A 24,896-nucleotide genomic window follows, 5' to 3' on the forward strand; every position below is an offset into this window, starting at 1 on the left:
TCCCTGACTGTGACGTACTTGAACAGACGAAATGTGGCTGCATCCTTCACATGCAACTTTGTGTAACTTATTAGAGGAGGGAGAAGGGGATGTGGCTCATATGTCTTTATTATACCAATGTAAACACACACGCACACAGATTCTTCCGTCTCTTTTATACCATTCACTAAAGTACGCTGCATACTTCAATCATCTTTTATACTACAACATAATGAAGTACTTCAATCATGCTTGCATTCTGGTATTTACCTTGTCGTCTCCTCTGTGCTCTCTTGTTCATGCTGAGACTGTGTGGCCGCTTCTCTAAGAGCCCTGATCCAGCTCGTTGTATCCGTGCCAGAAGTGTCTTTATTTTCATTCACATGGACGTAAGAAGAGGCTTTTTGAGGTGATTTATTTTCAAATTCACTCACCACAGCATCATCACTGGGTTTTAAGTCATCTTTTGGCTCCTCCGGCTTACTTAAAGATGTATGATAATGATTCATATTTGGTGGTGGTGTTATGTTACTTGTCATTTGATCTGCTGCGTCATTGTCCCGTTCGGTCTCGGATCTTTCACTTACGGCGTCTATTGATCGTGTCCGTTTTACAGCCTCTTTAGTCTCTTCATTGTTAGCCACCTCACACTCTTCTCTCTCATGGTTGCTAGGTGTATCCTCAGTCAAAGGCCCCTCCATTATCGTCGCTACTTGGCAACTCTGGGCGGTAGCAGTTTTATTGGGCTGCATTGTTGTATCTCCAAATCTACATTCCTCAGTTGTACTATTTTTACTCAAAGACTCATTGACACTTTCTGGTTGCGTAACAATATCGGTGAATATTTTTCCATGAATCTCCTCGGCCTGCTTTGGTTCCGTGTCCGTTTGGATGTCACGACTATTGGCAGGAACCAGCAATGTATCATGTTCTTGTGATGCAGCCGTAGTAACAGTAGCGCCACTGTTCCCTAAAGGCTCCAGTTGGTTTTGACAAATAGATGACAAATGATGGTTTCCTTGGCCTTTTCCGCCTCGATCACACACAAGGTTGTTGTTTGGCTCGTCTAGATCTAATCTTTTACTTTCAAATGTCTTCAGTCTTGTGTCCTCGATATTTGCTTTCATGGGAGTTGAACCAGTTGAGCCCTTCATTCCAGCATTCAGCCTTTCCACTTGGCCATCATTTAGACAGGCAATTTCTGATCCCTCTGTGTTTTGCCCAGATTTAGGTTGTCCCTGTTGCCCCGGCGATAAACATCTGGAAACTACTGACGCTTCTGATTGGCCTGAATTATCTAAACTACCATGAATTTCATCAGTCGAACGTTTGCTAATAAACTCAGCACTTTGCATGTCGTCCAGTGACTCAACATAATGAGACAAAGGCCCACTATAGAAGCCCCTGCCACTCCCTTTTGTTCCCTCAATAAGTGAATCAGCTTCTTTATGAGGTAGCTGCTGGTTTCCCATGTCCTCCTGAGGCTCTTTATCTAACTCATTATTCCCATGCCGTGTTGTGTCCACTTTTCCCATTTCCAACTTGTCGCAGTCTATTGCTTCTTTTACATTATTAAGAATAGGTGGATGCTTAATTTTCTCTTCAGGTATGAAATAAGTTGTTATATTTTCTTCTTCTGGCTTAGTATTGTCGTTATTATTATCATAAATGTTGAAGACATTTAGGTTTTCTTCCTGCACTGCAGTAATGGCTGGTTCATTATAGGCAACTGCGTCCAAAGCATTATCAGATTTAGTATTTGCATTTAAGGCATTTTCTATAGTATTGCCATTTGGATCAGTAAATGTATCAGTTTCTTTCGTGCTGTCTTTTGGATCTACATCATCTACGTTGACATCACTGTTGTCCAAATCCCGCACTAAGGACAATAATGCCACTTCCTCACCCTGGTTAGCATTCACGTCTCCAGTGGGTTTTGTAATGTTATTGTCTGTCATCTGCTCAGATGAAGACGCATCACAATCATTAACTGACTCTAAGTGACTCACCGCTGGACCAAAATGCTCACCTTGTTTACTGGAAGATATTGATGATAGTGTGGCTGCATCTTCTGAATTGGATAATATAGTTGTGGTAATTTGCCCAGAAACAAGAGGCATTTTTGTTAACGTTTCATCAATGTTTGTAGACTCAGTATTAGGCATTACATTTGTGTCAAGATTAGGGCCAATGGGCAAATCACAAGAAGTATTATTTAACTGTTTAGAGTCATCAACAATCACTGAACTTGACATGGGCATTTCATTCTTAGCTCCCATTTCATGTAGCACAGTTTCAAATAATTCTATAGGCGTACGTGAGTCTTTTTCCTTCGATAATGATACAGGGCTAGGGGTTGGAGAGATATTATTTGTTGGCACTATTTCACAATTGGCATTTTCCACAGCGTTCACATTAGCCACAATTTCTTCACTTCCTTTTTGTTCTGGATGCAACTCAGAGCAGGTATTGGACATTGGTAGTAGTAAATCCACATTCTCTGGGATGACATTATTCGGTGCTATTATGTCTTTGCTAGGAACTCCTTCAACTCCCTCTACTTTTTGAGGTGAACTCAGATTTTCTTCATTATCCTTAGCAACAGCTTCATCTTTGGGGATTTCCGATTTAATTGAGTTGAGAAAGCCTTGGACAATGTAGCTGGCCTCAATAACTGGGTGGTGCAAACTCTCGTGCACTGTTATGGGAGGTAAAGAAGCCGATCCTAATACAGTGTTTCCTGCTGGCATTGTATCCTGCTCCTGTTTGACGGAATCTGCAAAGTGAACTCGATTCTTCCCTTCTTTGACCGGACATGCATTCATATCCACACCAGGTATGGTATTGGTCACAGCATTACTCTGGCAATACAAATCATCACTGCTGCTTTCTGCTTGGACCTGTTGCTTGTTATCCGATGGTATTTTCTGTATAGAAGTTAAAGCTGGGAAGACTTGATTTTTGTACTCACATTCCACAAAAACGTGCAGATTTTGTCCATTGAAGTTGCTGTTTTGTCCGGTCAAAAGAGGTGAGGTTGTTTCGTCTTGCTTCTCGGAGCAGGGGAGAGAGAGCGAATCCGAATCGACACAAGCGCTTTCAGTGATGGTTGCCTTCAGTTCCCTCCGGTGTTGTGACTCGGCAACATCGGTGGGCGGACCCTCTGCCCTCTCAGCTGACGGCACCCCGCTTGCAAAGCCTTGTGGTCGGACGAATGAACTGTGCTCCTCTCTTTGTTTCTCTGCTACTTCCTCTTCTCCTCCTCCTCTCCTCTCTCTTGCTTTCTCTGCCCTAGCAGCAGACGCAGCGACAGAGCTATATTGACAACCTGCTCCAGTGAGTCGCCCACGGGTGTTATTATCGACTTCCGAGCAGAGTGGCTCCTTGTCTCCGTCTCTCTCCTCAGATGGAGAAATCTCAGCGTCCGCAATGCAAACTGGCACCGCTCTCACCTCACTCTCTGCCAAGTTGTGTGGCATGACTCCACCGCTGATATTCTCATTTGTTGCCTGTCTTGTAGACACCACAAATCCCAAATCGGCCGCACCTTCCTTGCCCGCAAAACATACTCCTTCCTTTCCAAACGCGTTCTCAATTTCATTAGCAACACTCACAGCACTTTCTCCCTTTCCCAGCACTTCTGGCATCGTGGGTGTTGCCAACGGCAACGCTGTACCCAGCGCTAAAGCTTTTTCAAGGGCGCTATCCACGCAACTCGCTCCCACACAACTACTTTGGTTGTTTGAGAGAAGCCTCGCTTCAACCGGACCAGGTGATGGTGATTCATTCGAAACTGTATCTGAAGAATTGATATCTGTTTTCAGATCACATGACAAAAGATCATTTATATCTTCGATTTCCTGTATGTTGACGATAGCTGAAGCAGATGCATTGTCCGTAGGGTTATCTGATTGATGATGTTTCTCTTTATTTTTCTCTTTAGATTCAAGTGAACATTCAATAAGATGTTCTGATTGGCTGTGAGGAGATGAGACACAGGGGCTGGAGCTTGGAGTGGGGGTATTTCCATAAAGACTCTTCTGCTGGTTTAAATCTGTGCACTTATCTGATTGTTTATCACTAAATACAAAGGCAGTACCTGTTTGTAACACATCTGGAGTTTCATCTTCTAATTTTGGTTCAACTTCTCCACTTTTCACAGCCTTTTTCTTCTTTCGTTGCTTCTTCTTATCTTTTTTCTTTCCCTCTTTCTCTTCTCTGCCTTGGTGGACATTTTGGGAATTAATGACAACAATATCCTCTCCATTATGGTTCTCTTCTTGCACCCTGACTTCTGCTGCTATGTCATTATCACGTAAATGGGTCGATTTGTACTTTTTAATAGAATCCTTATCTGTCTTTTTGTTCTCAGCTTTATATTCATTAGAAGTATTGTCTGGATAACTGTATTTTTTGTCCTTGGACCCTCCAATATTCTCTTGACCCTTCCCTGCACTGCCACTTTCCTCCAACTTTGCACATGCGTCAAGATGAATCTCTTCTTTTTCAGTCAAATAATTGTCAATGACTTTCTCTTGTCTATGTGGGACACTTTCTGCATTAGGCTTGACCACTTCACTTTGCTTAACTTCTTTTACTTTTCCAGCACACTTGTCTTCATATAAACCAAAGGTATCACTTAAATTGCATGTTTTATTTTCTTTACCTACAATTTCATCTGTCTTTTTACTTTCAGCTACACATGTTTTAAACCCATTGTCCTGATTATAACCATCATAAGCTGTGACTGTGCCGCTCTCTACAATATTAGAATGTGAAGTGCCCCTTTCTGAAGATGGCTGTTGTAATACAGTCGAATTTTCTATATCTACAAATTTTGCTTCTTTAATAGCGTTTCTTTTCTTTGACTTCTTTTTTAAAACACTCGGCACATTAAGGTTGGCATTTTTATTTTGTGTGTCTTGAATTGCCCCTGATAATTCACTTTTATCAGCTAAATTACTAACGATACCCTCTTTGTTTACGGCCTCATCTGTACGTCTGTTCCCAAAGTCATTAAAACTAGACTTATTCTCTTTATGGTCATGTTTATCGTCTGCAGTCTCCATCACCACTGAAGTGCAGTTCTCTGTCTTATTACAGCCCAGGGTGCCATTTTCCAAATCATTTACGGCACCAGGTTCTTTATCACACAAAGTAACTTGAGGGTTCCCTAATAATAAATCAGATTTTATTTCCTCAACCAGCTTCTCTTGGTTTGTTGTTTTCCGTTTATTTTTATCTCTCTTCTTTGCCTTTTTCCCTTGTTTACCGGTGGTTTGAGCCTCACACTGTGTTTTGACTTTGACGTCTACATTTTTCTTGTCTTCTTGTGCCGGTACTCCACCCTTTACTTCAGATAAAGCACTATTATCACTTGAATGACATGTTCTGTCCTCCTCTGTAACAGTATCAAATGTCTCTGTTCTTTCTTTTGAACATTGGCTTAAACTAGCCTCAATATCTTGAGTATTCTTTATACTTTTTGCAATCCCCGTTATTACCTCTGCTCTTCTTTCTACCTTATTACAAGCTGAAGTGCTACGTTCTGTAGATATTGTTGGATCTTCTCTGAAATTTACTGTTTCATTTAAAACATTAACTTCTCCTGCAGGCTGTATTGTCGTATCCTTTTTTGATTCTTCTGTTGTCTTGTTATCCTGTGCAGCATTTATTGCAGTCTCTTCCCCTGCACTTCCCAGAATGTAGTCTCTGAAGCTAAACACGAGCTTGTCCTGGCTCTCTAACGCTTCACTGTTTCCATGTGTATTCCTGTTGCTGTGAGACTTGTTGCTATGTCCTGGCTGGGCGGCCATTGATGACTCATGATCCGACTTTTTAACCCATGTTTCTTTTGCCTTTTCCTCTATTGCATGGACTGTTTTGGGCTGGGCTGCATCTAAGGAAGCCATTTGCTCTTCACATTCTTGAAAGGCGTCTTGGAGCTCTCTGTCTATCTCAGAGGAGGGTGTGGCCGGGGGTATGTGTGCATTTGGGGCAGCAGTTGAGGCATCTGTGAGGAGCTCTGGGTTGGTGTGGTCGGGCCTGGGACGAAGGCGACAGAGTTAAGAGTTGGCACAGGGCAGCTGCTCATTCCACAATGCGATAGACTGCTGCATTTGGCACAGCACAAGCCCATGCTGAGACACGGCACTCCACCAAACACCAAACGCACACAATTGCCATAAATGTGCTTCTAGATGCCTATTCTGAAATAACATTCCTAAGCTTAAAAAAAAAGAATATATGGTGCAGCATTTTTCAGCAATGCACATGCAGTTTATTTTCTTTTTTTAAGATCTTGTTGTCCGTAGGCTTTATTAGACAGGAGAGGACAGTGTGAAATGGGGGATGAGAGAGGGGAGGACATGCAGTAAAGTGTCAGAGTCAGGATTCGAACCCATGACACTGTGGCCGACTGAGCAGCAGTTTTAGATTTTAAGGGACTGCTCACTAAAAATTGCATAGGTTGGTATATAACAAAGCCCTCTGTATATTTATATTGAGAGCTCTGTCAAAGACAATGTTAAATGATGCCGTACACTGACTCTAGAGTAGTATACGGAAAAAAACTGTGTAGCAATGTATTAATTGTCATTTAATTATTAGTATTCAATTTAAGTTTGTTTATCACACTTTAATTGTGATAAACAATTTAAGTGTATGCTATCAATTAGCTTATAATCAGATTAGTATAGAGCAGGGGTGTCCAAACTTTTTTCCACGGAGGGCCGCATTTTGAAACTTATATGGAGCAAAGGGCCACAAACAACCTGACAATGTCAAATTTGAAAAGTGATTAATTTGAAGTTTTGCATTTGACACAGTTTTGATGAGCCTCCACACCTTTTGTAAGACTTGGAACATTAGTATTAGGTTGGTATAACATCAAAATGCTTGAATTCTTCCAATTTTACAGTAAAAGTACTTCTATTTGTTGTTTTGGCCAACTTAGCAGGAAGCCGGAGGGCCAACAAAAATTGGTCTAAGGGCATTTGGCCCCCGGTCCGTAGTTTGGACATGCCTGGTATAGAGTGTTTTTAACACATTTAGTGACAGAGACATGTAAACGCAACCTCAACCATTTTCAGTTAATTGACTCCTAATCATTTAAGCGCTCAATCCTTCTCAAAGACTCACTGTGAATAATAAATAAAATCCCTAACGTGGGAAAAACGCTGTTAAATTCAGGTCAAGCAAACAAACAAGCAAGCAAATATAAGATTTGGCATTCTCTGATGCTTGCTTTTAAATACATCAACATAAACAAGTTAAATTGTAAGAACTGTAATGACATTAGAGTTACACTTGACAGAATTCAGTCAAGCATAAGATACCGCCACACCTCAAACCTATTTTAGACACGCCACACTTCAATCAAAGGTAAAGCAATTATTTCACTAATGGTTTTCTTCATGCTCCTTCTCTCTCTAATCAGCTCTGCTTCAGAGCACACTCCAGAACAGACAGCAAGCCCAGGCTCTGTACCTCGTGTCAACAACCACCATCGGCTGAGTGGCTTCCATGTGATGCTGCAGACCCACCAGCAGGGGATTCACCTGCTCACATTGCCTCTGGCCTGAACTAGTCTGGTTTCTGAAGGCAAATGTCCAGGAAACATTCATATCAATATTTACTACCAGAGAAAGAAATGTTACAAAAGTCCAAAATGTTTCATAGAATGTTAGACTTGAAACCTAAAGCAATACTTTAAGGCTAAATAAAAGCAGCACATTAACTAAAACATTGTATAATCAAAAGAAATGCCATTGAAACATAAATTCAAAAATATGCCTTATTACTTGTTTTGCGTGTTTGTTTAGACACTGTCTTTAGACCATTTCATGCTTATATTGTTATATAAGTCTTGCAGCTTTTTAAATGTAGTTTGGCGTAGTAATGCTTTATGTCATGGCGTGTGTGTATAGTGAGTCTGATAAGGACCTTCAGAACTCCTAGATGTAGATCTGTTTCAGTACATGGCACCCATCTGTGTGTAAACCCTCACCCCAGTGATGACTCCCAAATGTTGAGTTCGCTGCTGAAGTCGAGGCTGGGCAGCAGGTCGTGAGGAAACTCCAGCTCCTCTCTGTCCTCCAGCAGGTCTCCAGTAGATCCTCTTCTCTCCTCTACTCCGCTCAGCACTGGGACGTCCGTCAGCACAGACTGGGACAGAGTCAGGCTCTGCTGGCTGGAGGACGCACCTCGGAGCAGGGGTTTGTTGTCCCTCTTGGATGTGGCTTCGGCCTGAGGGAATAGAAAAGTGTTCATTATTCGGTCCTAAATTGAGCCCATCTGAGTCCTGACCTGTGACAAGTGAGCTTTTCACAGACAATAAATAAGTGCTTAAACTAAATAACATGTATAATAAATATCCTCCGGGGACAGGACTCCACTGAAAAGACATGTGGAATCTATGTGGGACTATCCAGTTTAAATAGTTTTAATTGGGATATCTGTATCCGCTATTTGTAATAAAGAATGAATTGTAATGTGATTTCATTATAATTAATAACAGAACAACAGAGAAGAAGCACAAGTTACACCTGCTGGACTCTGAGCACATGGCAGACCAGTGTGGACTTTGACAAGTGCAAGCCCGTCGAAAGCAAACAGTGAAACACCCACAGTTTGAGGCTTAAAGCGAAACGGAATAACGCTCCACCCAAGTCTTAAACTGTTCACCAGAATTTGTTTATTAACAGTCAACGGTCATTGACAGCAGCATCACTCCACCAGTACAAACATTAAATCATCTTTGTGAAATTGAACAGCAGAAATCAATACCAGCTTTTGTCTAGACTCATAATTACTATTCAGTCTGAAACTAAATGAAACCACAGGCAAAGTTAATTTATAAAATAGGCCAAAGCAAAACGCATTCATCCAAGAGAGTTCTTACGTGTTTAAGATTTCTGAACTGAAATAAAAGGTGAATTAATGCCAAACATATTTAAGGCAGTCTATAACTTTATTACATTCTCCTGTCTGTGTTTTACAGTGGCTGGTGGGCAATGCAGTCATATGAAAACATAAAAGTCCTTGAACATGCTGTAATTGACCCCCCCGTCATGTGATAGATACAGAGTACACAGTGGAATGCCAACACTAATGCAGTGTGCAGTGAGAAGCTGCTGAGATACGTTCATCCATTATTTATGCAGCGGACAGCGTGGCAGCACAAAATCCTAACTCAAGTTCAGGTCTAACTTTACTCTGAACATTGTAAATAATAATAAAACAAATAAAACTCTCTGTTGTTTGGTCTCTCTGCTTTGAACTCAAAACTAAAGCAATTAAATACAATTCAAAATGCAAGGAGGAGATTCACCTGTGCACTACAACATTGATGGGCCTTTGTGTGACATATTAAATGAAAATAACAGGATGTATGTCCCTATACTCCTATAAACAAAGTCTTTATATAACGTAAACCTTCTGTCCGAACACAACTAAGCTCCATGCATCATTTTCACTGGGGACTGAAAGACTAATTGGCAAGAGAAACCTGATGCATACAACAACAACAAATTACATGCAATCACAAAACTCACAGTATAATATACACAACTTACAATGAAATATTAGTAATGTTTCAGCTAAGAGTTTATAATAAACACTTTCAATATTTTTTTTAATCTTACTAGACTTTAATAGAATTTATTAAGGCTATGAAAAGTGTAGTGTGGTAATTTTAAGTGGTACTCAGTTTAGTTTTAAAAAATGCCGCATGTCGTCATTTAATTTTTAAGCAGGGGAAGTAAACAAAAAGCACAATTTGGTGTATACTTACTGTTTTTTCAGCTTAGTTTTACAGAGAAGAGAAAGTAGAAAAGTTAGATAAAGGGGGCGGCTAACATAATTTACTATATAAAACACAACAAACTAAAAACAAGACTTATACAGCTTCACAAGCCTTTGACTCACATGTTCCTGTTTCCTGTCAGAGCCCACCACCATTTTAAAACAACCTCCAATTCATAGAAAAGACTGAAAACATGACCACCTGGTTTAGCTGAGTTTAAAGGTGAGCCGGTTATTATGTAAGACCAGTTACACATTTGTGAAGTGGAAAAGCACAGCCCACGTCTGAGTGTGTTATTCATTCACAGAAAGTACTCAGGCATTGAGTCTAATCCAAAATAGAGATACTTAAAATGAATTTAGACAGGTATAAACACAGGTACCAAGCCAAGCCAGCAACGCCTTTACCACAATACAATTAAAATATGTTAATGCATTTTTTCCCAGATTAGGTGGAGGCTACTGTGACACAATAAGTTTAATTAAATTCAATCAGATTAATTGTGGACTACAAAAAGTGATGCAAATATAGTCCAAGTAGTTTTTAAATGACCATCATCATCTCCACGTGTAACTAATGCAGAATAAAATGTATGATTATCAAGAGTTAAGATTATTGAGAGGAAAGATCACGCTTTAATAATTATTCACGGTTATTGACACCAAACAACAGTAAAATCCTCTCTCATTCAAAGTGCCTGAAGGATTAGAAAAATAAAACTTTCTGAATGCTCAAGTACACTTAATGTGACATAGCCATAAAAGTGTTAGACATAAAAGTGTTAAGAGTAGAGCTTGAACTTCATTTTGATTCTAAAATGATCACAATTATTATCTTTTAGTTCTTACAATCATATAGTGTCCTGCATAACCACAATTATCGATTAACTGGATAATTTTGACATCCCAAGTCACAGCAAACAGCTTGAATTACAGTAACGGCATTAAACAATTGTATCTAAAGCGTATATCATTCTACTACTACTACTACTACTGCTACTGCTACTTTAAAGCCCTGTCTTGTCTCTCCATACATTAGACAGAGTTTTGCAGCTGCACTTACCCCTCCTGAAGGTGACTCGACAGTGCAGTACTACGGCTCACTGCGGGTCTGTAGTGTTTTGAAGAGGACACGCGATGACACCGACCAACATGCTGAAACAACACATGCTCCCTCCTCTCTCCGACTGACTCAGCTAACTTCCGTCTCCCTCTTATCCTCGGCGAGTTTCCTTCTTCTTCTCTGTCTACTCCTTCTCCTCCTCTGCCAGCAGCCACTCCTCGCTTAAATTTCCATGAGGTCTTTTCCCCTCTGAAGTGTGCCGAGTTGAGAAACACTAGACTGAGCAGAGGCTGACCCAAACAGGCTGCTGCAGGGCTGTATCGTGCTCCCTTTTCTCCTCCCCCTGTACTCTCAGTCAGCTCTTTCAATGCCCTTCTCGCTCAAACATGTCCCCTCGCCTCCTCTTTTCCTGAGTGCTTCTGTTTACATCCTTGTCTCCTCCCCCTGCCTGACTTTGTGCTGCTGTGCATTAACAGTGCCTCTGCAGGTGAATGATGGGAAATAGGCCAAGGGTCTAAAGCTGCACTGACCCCCACAGGGAGGATCATCTTACACCCCTCATGGGCTTTTGTTACATCAGGACAAACAGCAATCTCCTGCATTACTTATAAAGCTGATAACTTTGACTAGGCTTTGTTTTTCTATTTGACACCATCAGTGTCTGAAGCAGAGCACTGATGGTTATTAGTTATAACAACACTTGGTTTAATTGTGTCATAAACATGCAGTAAGCTACAGTCGTGTTACTATATTCATCAAAAACACAAGATTACTTGTTCACTGTTATTTAATGTGTTATTTATTATAATTGGTATTTACTAGAAATACGCAGGCTGAAACAAAACATTGTTTCTCAAGTGCAAAATGCTATGACAATAAATATGATCAAACAAGAGCTTAAGTCTTATGTCACTGGAAATTGTTATAAACTGTCTAAGATTGTTGGCTTATTTTGTCACTGGCACTCTGAAATGTTGGGTAACTTAAACTTGTGTTTACAGCTGTTGTCTACTTCTATTATTTTTTCAAATTGAAATCACAATATGTTTAGGTTTTATTAGTAAATCGTAAAGAGTGAAGATGATTTACTTTGCAAACAACGACAAAAATAATCTTAAAAGCTGCTAACCCTGTAGTTGAGTATATTTTAGATCTCTACATGCATTTTTCTATCAAATGTTGACGTGTTTGTTTTGTGAACTTTGAGCAGAATCCTTCCAGATTAAAGCATAAATCACAAATAAAATTATAACCACAATGCCTGTCACAGTTAGACTTTGCAAACATGAATAATAATCGTTGCAGCACTGATCAGATGGGTTAAACGGTTGCTTTCGGATCACGTGCACAGAGGCAATGCCCATTTCCCTGCCACGAAGTCAAAGCTAAAGCTGAGATGTTTTGAGGCATGACCTGGACACAACACACACACTGTTACCTCCAGAGAGTCATTTTCCTCAGGCGGAAACAGGACAACACTTTCTGCAGCGCCCTCTTCCGGCTGTAACAAGGAAATGACAGTCATGAACCTGCAATAACGCGTACAAATGTTTTTAAAAAATATCACCTTCGAACAAAGCAGACTTATCGCATACCATATGGCCCGTATAGATCATGAGACAATATTTAAGTAAATCCTATTAAGATAATCCAAAATACCTTGAAAACTACAGTCACGCGACAGAGCGACTGTTGAGCGGCGGCGTTAAAGAAAAGAAAAGCTAACGTTACAAGTTGCTAACAATGTTTGCGTCATCGGAATGCAAAGGTAACAATGTCACTTCAAATACACATTATTATTACACATATCATTATTATTACACATATCCAACCTAGAAAGAGTTAAAACTAAGTAGAACATGTCAAGAGAAATTTTGAGCGCAATATTTTTTAGCTAAAACACGTTGACAGTGTTTGTTAGTTACGACGAGCAGAAACCAGCCAGAGCGTAAGTAAACCACATTTTAGTTGTTGATTTTGTTTTGTTTGTTTTTTACATTTTAAGCAAGCCGTGTTCTTTCGTTTAGACCTTACCAGAGCTTCAGTTGCGCTGTTTTCATTTCCCATGATGACCACGTGACTACACCTGTCCACTGACTCACTTCAGCAGCTCTGTCCATCCATCCAGGACAGGACAGGTCTGGGACAGGTCCTGGGACAGGTCTGGGACAGGTCTGGGACGGGTCCAGGTCCAGCTCTGAGTGAGTGAGCAGCCACAACTCAGTGGGATTAAACTGGTCTGGGGGAAATGGCATTAAAGACCTCTCAACAGGGCCAAAAGTACTTATAGGACTTCCATAGGGTCTTTCTAATTAGGGGCTTAAGAGCCGATTGATCAAGTTACTCTGTGTAGTAATGGACGTGGCTCTGGTCAAGTAGGTTGTAAGTAGAGTGCATTTTCAGAGGTGGGCAGTAGTACTCGCCTGTTTTGAGTAACTTTTTCATAAAACTGTACTTTTTTTAATTGTTTTCTGACACCATACTTTTTACTCCTATACTGAGTGGACTAATACAAACAAACAAATGTCTATGTGACTGAACTTAACTTAAGACTAAACATAAGTCGAATAATCGCTGTGAAGCACCATGGGGATGTGGTTTATGCACAATCCCCAAGGCGCCCACGGGCTGAAACAAATCAACAAAAAGGTGCTAAGATAAACAATAAATTAGGTGAAACAGGTAAAAAAAACAAAGCAAAATAGAAAAAAACATCAACCAAATATAGAAATTAGAAAAAATATTAGCTAATTAAATTGGACAAAAACACCAAACTAATAAACAATGTTTTGGAATAAACAAAATAGACAAAATGCTCCTACATTTATAATATGAAATAATTTTAATATTTGCTTTTACTTACTTTTACTTGAGTATTATTATTACCACTTGTATATTTTTCTCTCGTCTGTTTATGCATCGCTCACATCTCCGCAGGGACTTTCAGTTTAGTCAGAAATCACTGACCCGGATTTACCGACTTATAAATAGATTTTGTTTCTTTTTTTTCCTTTCATTTGAGCAAATAAAACACAAACACATCCCAAATGACTGCAATGGTTAAGGCAAGACACTGCAGGGGAATAGGACAAATGTATTACAATTGTTGTCTATAAGCAATTTTATGTGGAACAATGGCCAAAATGTCATATATTTAGGACATATAAATCAGGAATAATTGACAGATTTAAATGTAGTACTTATTTTTGTCAACATAGTGATACAAAAACATTTACAGTGGGGATTTTGTATATCTTATTTAGTATTTGAGTAAACTAGCTCTGACTGAAAATCGGTGTGAAAAAAATATAAATTTGCCCCATTTTTTGGAGTTGGACTTGACTAATTTAGCCTTGGAAATAGATATTATCAAATCTTGTGAAGTACCAGATTGTAAAGTTTGTTTCTTTATGATCATTGTTTCTATGGCAGAAAAAAGTAACGTAGTAAAGCATTTGGGTGAAACAGCCTTTGAACTTACAGCAAATCTAAGTGGATTAAAGGAAATAATAAAACATCTTTAGGTGCAAATTGGACAATGTTGCTATTTCCTGGTGAAAGCTTATGTTATGCTTATGAGAGAGCAAAATTACCCAAAAAATAAAACAAATTGAGAGGGATGAGATGCCTGTGGTGTCTTTTCTTCTCTGTAAATGTCTTCTCTGATGTGATAAATGGAGTTACTTCCTTTGCCTGACTCATGCTGTGTCTTGTTCTGTCCATAGGTTATTTGTGTGGATGGGGTGTCATTTCAGGCTCCTCACTCTGGACGCATGAGCGCTTTCACTGGCTGCACTGTTTACATGAGATTTTGGCAGCAACAAAGACACTTTAGCCCATCACGTTATAATCCTGTCTTAACACTTCATCCTGCCATCACCTGTTGAAGATTATTCATAGGTACAGTTGAACCCTTGATAACGCTAACCAAAGCAATAACATTGTCTTCTAATCAAGCAGTTGGACTATTAAGTATAGGTGGCCATATTATTCTAAAGCTTTATTATTGTTTTATGCTGGTAATGTTGCAGCTTTTGCAGAACATTAGCCATGACCCTCAGATTAAATTTCTACTTTATGAGCCTAAAGTTTTCTTTTACTAGTGCAATACAAAACATAACGCATACATTTGTTATTACAAGGAAATTAAGAGCAGATTATAACATGTTTTACAAGTATCACTTGATAATCCTCTGTGGATGTCTCGATTTCAAATGCCAAAGTGTAAAAAGCTATACAACCAAACAAAAAACTGTATTCCAAAGCTGTAACTACTCACCTCAGAGCGTCACAAACAGCCTTTAGCAAACATTTTATCCAGTGTGATCTGTGCAAAACAAGCCCTGCAGCGTTTGCTCCCTGTCTTCAGAGCGGAACTGCCTGTTTCTGGGGCTATTTTGGAAGTGCACAGTGAGTGAGAGGAAAGGACACTGGGCCGAAGGGGTCGCGAGGTGGGCACGGGACAGGAAGAAACATATTTTAAGTGTACAGAACAGGAGCTGGGGGAGCCATGTTTGCTTGACGCAGCACGAGGGGGGCTGGTGCGGGGGGACAGTCAGCTGGAGAGTAAACAAATGCTAAACTACATGAGGTGTAGGACCAGTTAAAATCATCAGCTACTCAACAATAATAACACAACAACCAAAACAAGCAAGCTGAGCCACTCACCCAGGCGCTTTATCAACACCAGGAGTAGTCTTGACAAGGTTAACGGAGCGACCAAAAAGCAAATCACAATATTTAATTTAATCTCATGGATGAATCTAGATTTTTCAGTTGATTTTACTCATCAAAAACAACCAACAACAACAAAAATTGCAATGTAAATCAATTTAACGTAAAACCACACTGAACCACATGTTTTTACTGACAGAGAATTGGCTGTGGTGCTTACGATTAAATATGCTAAATCTCAGGGGGGCGTTCCTGGTTAAATAAAGGTCAATAATTAGAAACTAAATCTCCATCTCGATTAAAGTGTTATTGATTGCACGGCCCTGCTTGATAATAACTCTGGTGCTTGCAGACAGCTCAAAGCCCTGATAATGTATCGGAATGCACCCAAAAGAGCATCTGATAGAGCTTATAACATTACCAATCTAGTAATAGCACAGTGATATTGCCAATTTGCTTAATATATTATCTTTTATTCTCCAATTAAGTCACTTCATGGAGCTTATTGAGAGATTTGCACATCATCAACTTTTTTATTTTTGAGTTTCCTGGACTTGTTTTCCGATGCATAACCGTCATTTGTGTACCGTAGGTTTGTTACTGCAGTTGATGGATTTCCCCTAACCTGAATTCAATCTGTTTACATCTTTACAATCACGGCGCACGTAACTGTCATTGATTTGTGTTATTCCATGGCCTCTGCATTTATCCAGGCTTGTAACCAGCACAAGATGTTCTCGATGGATTCGGACGCAGGATGCACAGCAACACCGGCGTCGTCCTTCTCCCATCAGTTTACAATCTTATTTTGTCCATTTTCATCCTTGTAGTAACCACTTCTGACTCCTCCTTTGCCATCGCCGCCCCTCCTCCATCATTTACTGTCACTGCCTTCACTCCGCATCTTTCGACTTAACACGCCGATTAAACAGATAACGCCAAAAACTCCTTTCCTCATTTACCTTTCTGTTTGCAATCCCGATGCAGCTGCCCATCTTGTATTCCATGTCCTCCTCGGGGGACGTGACTCGGGCGCTACACGGCTTGCACAGAACCTTCCTGCAGAACTGCATCCTTGCCAGTCGCACAGCACGGCATCGCAGAGACGAGCGAGAAGAACCGTGCCGGAGCAACAGTGAGCGCCTGCGTCCGCCCCTGTCTCCCTCACAGCGCCACTGACATAGATTTTCAAGCCATTGTTGGGCTATTTAAAGTCTACACAGCAGCAGCAGCAGCAGCAGCAGCAGCAGCCTAATCAAATAAGTGTGAGGACTGTAGCTCGCCTCTTCTCCAGGCTCATGTGCAGCTCAGCCTTTCATCACTGCATGGGTGAACACACACACACACACACGCGCAGCTTTGGAGGGAAAACCACAGAGCGAGGAGAGAGGGAAGCAGGAGCGAGCAGCGTTCATGTGTAAAGCCTGCGTCTTTAAAACGAGGAGGATATACTGCACATGTGTTACGTCATGACGTTCATAAAATGCAATATTCTCTTGTAATTGTAAAAGATAAGGATGACATTCAAATGGATAAATGACCCCTGAACGTTCAGGGCGTAGGCAGGGTGACCACCTCCAATTGTGCAAAAAGAAGGACAAGTTGTGGTTGTTGGCTGGATTGCTGACAGACTCAACGCCAAATGATTTTCAGTATTTATCAATCTTATCAGACAGGGGACTGGAATAGAAATAGACGCCAACATATTACAACCCTAAATGCCAGTCCACTCAAAAGGTTCTGGTTTCTCTGCAAGAAAATAATATATATTTTCATAAAAACAATTCTAGGGAGTGTCTCTGGGTCCAGAAATACACCAACACCAAAATCATAACAATCAGTGAAAAATAGTAAAGAAAGATCAGGTTCAAAGATGTGGCAGACCATTTCAAATTGAAAGGGTTTCCCCTCTGACTAGTGTGTAGCAGTCTGAGGTACTCCGATATAGTTAAAAGACACACGAGAAATGACAACGAAAGTAAAGTAAAACCAAGTGGAAAAAATAATATGCACTGACAGCATGAAATAAATACAGCGCCAATGCGCCGTATTTATTTCATGCTTTACATCCTCCTCATGCTTTACATTCCTCCTTTGCATTACAAAGGAGGAACTCATGAAACTGAGGGGGAAACCATCGTCTTACCCGGAGGTCGTCACGTTATCCCGGCGGACATCCTAATTTTCCCCCTCCATCCCTTGTTGGGAAATGGGAGGTTTTGTCTATAGGAGTTTTTGTTTATAAGAGTTCTTCTATTAAGAGTGTTTTTAAACTTCCTATGGTCTGTTATCTGTCCTTTTCCTCTGTATCTACCTGCGTTGTATCAATTACATTTCCCCATGTGGGATGACCTGCCATCAGATAGTTTGGATTTTTGTTTTATATTGAATATATCATATATATTATAATGTTTTCTATTTGAATATCATTATTTATTAAATTTAAGTGACATCAATGAAAAAGTGGGGCATTCTCTGACTAAGAAGGACGAGGGGCAGGTATTCATTTGGGCGGTGTCCAGGTGTAGTCCAAAAGGTTGGGGTTTGGGCTGCCCCAAATTATTGGGAAAAGCACAAGTTATCTGAGCCATACTTGTGACATGTATGTGATCATGGGGAGAGCAGCAGAGAACAGGAACAAAGGTTCAACTTGCATGTTGTAGGGGACACGTATGTCCCAAAAAGACCTTTGAATGACCTTTTCACAATTCAAGACACTGTTGCAGAAAGCAAAGCAAAATGTTGGATTGAGCCGGAATGTTACCCATCCCCCATGGACCAACAACACCGTCTTTCCCCTTTTGGCCAACACCTCTGATAAAGAACAATATAATCCTTAATGACTATATTTCACATTTAAACTGACTTAATGCTGACTGTGTGATCAAACTTGTAACCAACTCATGTTTTAGTTCAGTTTGCCTTAGGAACTGTTTGAAATGTGTTGACATAGTTAATGTACTTCCTCATTACCTGCTAATGATGTGTGCTCATTGAAATTAACCTGCAATGTTGATAAAACATCCATCCATACCAGACATCCCGCTCCCCAGACAATTCCTCCAACTCCCCAGGGGATCCCGAAGTGTTCCAAGGCCAGCCGAGGGACATATATAATATATAAATATATAAAAAAAAATACAAAAAACTTCTTAATGCTTTCTATATTAGTTTTATGATCAGTAACTTACAACAGTATTTGATAAATACTACTCATTTGTACAGTATTGACAATGCATGGAAATTAGCTTTAATCATCTAACTCTGGCACGTTTATGTTGCTTGATTTTGTTTAATTTTTCAATGTCCCTTGTGTATTTGCAAGATTCACCAAACCCACCATTACATTTCGGAATAACTGGAATATCTTAACATTGATTCACACAAATAACTACACATCTGTGAACATTTTTTGCTTTAATAAACGTTGTAAAACCAGTTAAAAAAAAAATACAAATTGATAACAGGTATAACAAATATATTGAGCAGCAAAATCTGTGTTTAAAATAGTCTTTTGAAATAAAAAAAAAGTCAACCAATATAAAAACAATGTTGTAACACCTTTTGTCCATCACTCGTTCTGTGTGTTCAGGGGTTGGATCAATGTGTCTCTAATGTCGAAGGCGTCTATGAGCTCCTAAAAGAAAATATACGTCAATTATTATAAGTTCATATAACATGGTTTCCTTTGTTTCCTAAACCAACATTGGTTCATTTTACACTTCATATTCTATACTTAATTAAAAAAAACATTGTGTTTGAAAGGAATTTTTACTAAGTCTACTACTTGTTTTGTTCAAAGTAAAAAGGTAAACATCATGTTTATTGCACCATTTTTTTGTTCTTTATTGCACAATTCTTTCCTCTGTATTGGTTGTTTTTTGTTTGTTTTGTTTCGTTGATGTACCTAAAAGACAAATGCGTGGGAATTAAATCAAATTATCAATATTGTTTTGTTGTTTAGAAGAAATACCCCATATTATAAAGCTGCATATTTTTTACTATCTGAAACTGCAAAAAGAGCTGATAAAAAAATAAAAACATGCTTGTGCTGTATAAAAGAGAGTGTAAAGTGATATTTCTGTACTTTTGTGGATAATGTCAGTCATATTTGTTAACATTGATAACATTTATGTTGCCAAAATATGATTTTTTGGCACAAGGGCTTTATTAAACAGGACAGTGTAGCGTGAAATGGGGGTAAGCGCAGGAAAGACATTAAGTCTTTTTTTCAGAGCCTTGAATCAAACCCACAGTGCTGAGCCTGGCATACGTGCTGCTGCTCAAACCACTCGGCCATCAGGCAGCACAGCAAAATATCTTCTGATTGTTATCAGATGACACTATTTTTCAAAGCAAGTGAAGGAGCCACCAGAGGGCAACAAAGAGCAGTTCAGCTGAGGCATTTCACTATAAAACATAAAAATAAAAATAAAAGGGACTGGATTTAAAGGGCTTTTAAATCAGAATAGTTTTATTGCCATGTTATACTTTTAGACAATTTATGGGTATTCTCTTCAGCAGAAGGGGATATTTTATTTATTCTATTATTGTCTTGTACATAAACTTATTTCGCCATCATTACCTTTCTATTTTTGCTACTTTAATTTGTTTTGATTATTACTTATTTTATTTGGTTAATATGTGTCCAAGTAATTTCCCTTCCCATCAACAAAGTTTGTTGTCTATGAGGTTCAAGGATTATATGAACATTCCGTGATGAACCAAAACACAACTCATGTTAATGACAGAAAAACAACAGTAGAAGATGTTCGAAAGGTTAAGATTTCAAAGTGATAAAAAGTACTAACCTTCCACGTTTTAAGGCTAATTGAGGTTACACATTGTTTTCGACTAGTTGATGCTTCATCCTCCATCCCTCCTTCATCTGCAGGAGCTACAAACAACAGAACACTTCTCAATCAACAATGACCTGATTGAACCATTTTTCAGATTAAAAGCACAAGCACTCACCTATACAAGGCAATTTCTCATCATCTAGATAGACACGAGCCAGACCATCCTGAGAAACGCATTGAACAAATTAAAACAGAAGCAAGCTGGATTAATATGAACTTGTGTAAACAACTTACCCTGATTAAAAAAGACGTGTGAAACATGTTTTCCACAGTTCGGGAAAATGAGTTGGGGTCAATGACAAACTCATAGTATGATATCGGAGTTGTTGCTGAAAGAAATAGGTCATGGTAGTTAAGTTGAGTTAAGTTGAGTGTGTGTGTGTCAACCTAATATACTAGGTACTGTATTACCAAAATGTACAGGTTTTTGTCAGTTGCCAACAGTTGTACTTAATTGGTGGTAAGCATTTTTGTGCTTCTGCTTACACCCTTTGATTTGATTTTCTATATGTTGTGAACTTGCTTGTTTGACTCTTGTGACAAACAGCTCAAATAAACATACTGACCTGAACTGAATTAAAACAAAACAAAAAGACAACTACAATGAGTCATGAGCTCAACTCACGATCGTCTAGGTAATAACTCTTCAGGTATCCCAGGATCCTCTCCACCTCTTTTTCTGTCGCTTCTTGCTGAGATTTTTCCATTCTCTTGAGCTACAACAAGCACAACATTCAAGAGTTATCCTATTGTCAACACAATACATAACATACATAACCATCAGTTTAATTTACCTGAGTAGGTATGATTCTTTTTGCTTCTTTGTTTTTTGCTCGTATTTGCCGCTCAATTTTTTGTTTTGGTGGAGGAGGCTCTGCATGAAATGAACCCATCCTAGAGAAATCATGCGCACATCCAATTAAAAAGGGGGAGTGAGGGTGAAATACTAACTTTATGGCAGTTAATCGACTCACATGTAATGGAAGGTTGGGGCAGTTTTGAAGCAGCGCGTTGCTCTACAGGCCACTCTGTCCCACGCGTCATCGGGCAGGTATCCCTCACCTCCGTTCTGCTCCTCATGCTCTCCATTCTCTAACCGGTTTAGACCCATGAAGGATAACTAACACAAGAAACAAGCCATGTGTGAGAGGAGTATACATTATTCACTCAAAATATTACTGCCCTTTCTGTAATAAACAACCAAAGTAGCAAAGTCTGCCTTTTTAATCAGAATCGGAAAAGGTTTATCGTCCTTAATTAACAAACACAGGGAACTTATTTTGGTGATTCGGTGCAACATAAAACGATGAACAAGAATAAAACAACACATATAGAATAAAAAAGGGCATGCATTAAAGAAAAACAATTTGAATTTACTAAAAAAAAAGAAAAAAAATAGGCTTACTATGTACACAATGGCGACTTTGGGCTTCTATTTTTGAAACGTCAATTTAAATTTTTTGAGTCGGGAATTTTTGGGGACTTCCTCCTGTGAGGCATCTTCACATCATAAACGTTTTCAGGTCTGTTTTATGTTAAAGATCCAAAAATGACGGCAGCACCCTAACCCCGATACAGATAGTGAGAAAAACATTCTTAGGGTCCAAATGAGACAGCTGTGCCCTGTCTGGATTTGCAATTATATTATTTAAATAATTTATTCTACGAAAACTAGGAAGAGTGCTGTTAGCATGCTTGTTGTTGTTTGCTTCTCCGTGACGGCAAATCTCACTCTGGCCTCTAAAAGTTGTGAAAAGCACTCATAAACTCATCACGGTGAATAACTAAAATTGGAATGCACGAGAAACTGAAGAATACCTTTAAACTGCTGCAAACAGATTAAAATAAACTATTTCTGTTTTTCATGTTTAAGACAGTAAAAATCAGCTATAGCACGTTTAATGTTAGTGATGTAAAACATTCTATTAAAGATGTACCCATCTCATTAGCGCTCATTCAGCGGCGTGACACTAGTCGCTTCTTTTTTTCACAGGCTCAATCACTTGTTGCTCTCTGAAAATCTAGAATTCCTAATAAGCACTCACAAGGTGCTCAGCGAAAGCAGTGGGATCGAAAGAGGCGCCCTCAGCGAACAACTGGCTGGCTTTCTCTTTCCCGAGGTCAGTGGCCACAACGAGGAGCTGAGCGTCCAGTGCTGCTTCTCTGGCCTGACGTACTGTGAGGAAAAGAGGCAAAAACTTGTTACTTAAAGAAAGAGATTATGTAGATAATAAAACTAGGTCTGATTCGAACATACCATCTTTAAAAAGTTTGTTTGCTTCTTCCAAAACCTCTGTAAGCCTGTTGTTGGACGGGCTTAACATATCCTCTCTATTCTCTGAAGGGCAAAGGATCATAGTTAGGACACTTGTGGACAACGCCGGGGCATGATCTGTGTTGAAATTGCACTCACGTTGCACCGTGTTTATCAGGTCTCTGTACTTGCTCCGTATTTCCCTTCTGTTGACCGGGTCATCGTCTAGTGGATTTCCAGAGCCAGAACAGTCAGGGTCTTGGTCAGGTCCCTGATCTCCTCGCTTGCGGCTGGAGGAAGCCTTGTGGTGACTGTTGTTGTCGTCATCGTCATCTCCCTTCGACCTCCTCATCTTCATTCAGTGGATAAACCTGATTCAAAACAAAAACAGCAACAAATAGTAGTATCACATAAGACCGCAACTATTGATTATTTATTTTAGTGGTCGACAAGTCAGTGATTCATTTTCGATGGGGCGACTACTTATCAAATATTGCTATTATACCATTAAATATGACGACAAAAGGTTTTCATACAAAGAATAATTACAAATGAAGTGTGTTATTGAGTAAAATAATTTAATAGTTTCTAATTTTTTGACAGTTTGATCTAATTATGTTGCCATCTTTGGGCTAAAAGGATTTTTGGATCATCACAATTACGATCATTGAGATTAGGTTGCAGACATGAAATCAAACAAAAATAACGTCTAAATATTATTTGAGCTGAAAAGGCTTCAAATTTAAAAAGGGAAACACAGCTGCACAGTGCATTTCCAAACAACCAAGCATTAAAAAGAACGGCACGTTTCTGGAGTATTGTGTATTTACTTCATGCTAGCGCGATCAACTTTAGCTGGGCTAGCAAAACAGAGACGTGTCTACGACTTTATAAGCTAATGTAGTCATTGATAAACAGTCAGTGACGAGTTATTTTTAACAGAACAATTGACGTTAACTTATCGCAAATACCACTAATGTTATGGATTAAACACAAAAGGCGGACGTTACCTGGTTAGTGTGATCAAAAACGCGCGCTGAAAACGCCCTGTCATTCAAGTTTTTATACTTTAAGCTGTTAAGTGTTCACCTTATACAATGGTAATAAACAAAACATTCAAACTATAACAATTATGTCCATAAAAAGGTGCTAATAATTATTTTTGGTTTGAGAAACTAAAGTAAAAAGTCTGCGGCCAAACAGCGGAAGTACGTCAACAACCGGAAGTCGTCAGATATGTTTTAGTTCGAGAGATCATCGCCACTAAACTGACCACACTAGTGTCCACACGGATTCTACTGCGCCGTATTGTTACTTTTAAAAGTTTGTAGCAAATGACACGGTACTTTCTGGAATGGAGGCAACTAGAAGCAATAGTGAAGTGGAACATTCCAATGGAAAAACTGCCTGATTAGACACAGAATATCACAAAGTATCAAAACGAAGATAAAATGAGCCCTGTTTGTTGTAAAATGAGATTATTATGAAGGTGAAATACAGATTTGAGTTATTAGTGTACAAATACTTTCAGAAATGTTTACCCAACAATATATACTTATATTTTATTAACATATATATATTCCACCCTGGGTTGTTTAGGTTTATGGGTTTTTTATTTTCATTTTTGCAATTGTTATCTTAATACTATTTTCTAATTCAATCTTACTCCAAAATAGAAGACTGCACATTGCTTTGTTTTAGTTAAGACTTTAGACAAAACATTTACATTCTCCTTATATTCATGTATCCAGAGAAAGTGTGCAGAAATAAACTGATCGCGAAGGTAGGGGGCACATTTTGGCGGTATGAAAATGATCACACGCTCGTTATCTCCATGTGGGACAATAAAGGAATATCTTATCTTATCTTATCTTATCTCCTCACAAAATAAAATATCTGAATCGCTTTTCTGAACACTAGATGGCGTTGTCACCAAAGTGAAAGCATGAGCTCGTTGATCTGAGAGCGACATGTTTCTATGGGAACCACCAAAAGCGTCCGCTGTAAGCACCATGCGCGTCCCAGACCTGTCATTTACAGCCGCCAATTTGCTTGGTGTTGGTTGATTTGCAGTGTTCCAACAAGTAGGTACAGACATGTAGTGACACACAGTATTCCAGTAGAATTATAGTAGTTTACTGTCTTAATTGCAGTGGAACGACCCTAAAATACCGCCATACGCTACAATTACGCACGTGATTTGCTCTTGGGGCAGGCTTGTCTATCTAATAACAAGTGTTTTTCTTTGCAGGACTCCTTGCTA

At 39.3% G+C, this 24,896-nt stretch overlaps 2 protein-coding genes across 12 annotated transcripts in view; both read right to left on the bottom strand.

Moving 5' to 3' along the window:
- The window catches only part of tacc2 (transforming, acidic coiled-coil containing protein 2), a 52,894-nt gene extending 36,029 nt beyond the window's left edge, over positions 1-16,865 (bottom strand). For 5 of the 11 annotated variants that reach the window (XM_072437422.1, XM_072437421.1, XM_072437419.1 and 2 more), the window contains exons 1-4: positions 16,483-16,865; positions 7,988-8,226; positions 7,468-7,575; positions 250-6,024 (exon numbers count right to left, since the gene is read on the bottom strand). In XM_072437422.1, the coding sequence (XP_072293523.1) occupies positions 250-6,024; positions 7,468-7,575; positions 7,988-8,226; positions 16,483-16,593 (6,233 nt within the window). In that variant the 5' untranslated portion in view covers positions 16,594-16,865. Of the gene's footprint in view, positions 1-249; positions 6,025-7,467; positions 7,576-7,987; positions 8,227-12,284; positions 12,348-12,880; positions 13,019-16,482 lie in introns of those variants that run through there. The other 6 variants (XM_072437424.1, XM_072437417.1, XM_072437423.1 and 3 more) reach the window with 3 other exon arrangements.
- Positions 16,866-18,990: 2,125 nt separating this feature from the next.
- Positions 18,991-23,030, bottom strand: nsmce4a (NSE4 homolog A, SMC5-SMC6 complex component). Its single transcript, XM_072436667.1, has 10 exons — positions 22,793-23,030; positions 22,637-22,717; positions 22,425-22,555; positions 21,354-21,499; positions 21,174-21,273; positions 21,005-21,095; positions 20,614-20,708; positions 20,495-20,543; positions 20,332-20,417; positions 18,991-19,157 (listed from the first exon to the last, which is right to left on the bottom strand). Exons 1-10 carry the CDS (start codon positions 22,989-22,991, stop codon positions 19,092-19,094), a joined length of 1,044 nt encoding a protein of 347 aa, XP_072292768.1. The 5' UTR covers positions 22,992-23,030; the 3' UTR covers positions 18,991-19,091.
- Between the last annotated feature and the right edge of the window lie 1,866 nt (positions 23,031-24,896).

Source organism: Eucyclogobius newberryi, unplaced genomic scaffold, assembly GCF_026437365.1.
Source record: "Eucyclogobius newberryi isolate DKJ021-1_F unplaced genomic scaffold, fEucNew1.0.hap1 SCAF_8, whole genome shotgun sequence".
Classification (NCBI taxonomy): domain Eukaryota; kingdom Metazoa; phylum Chordata; class Actinopteri; order Gobiiformes; family Gobiidae; genus Eucyclogobius; species Eucyclogobius newberryi.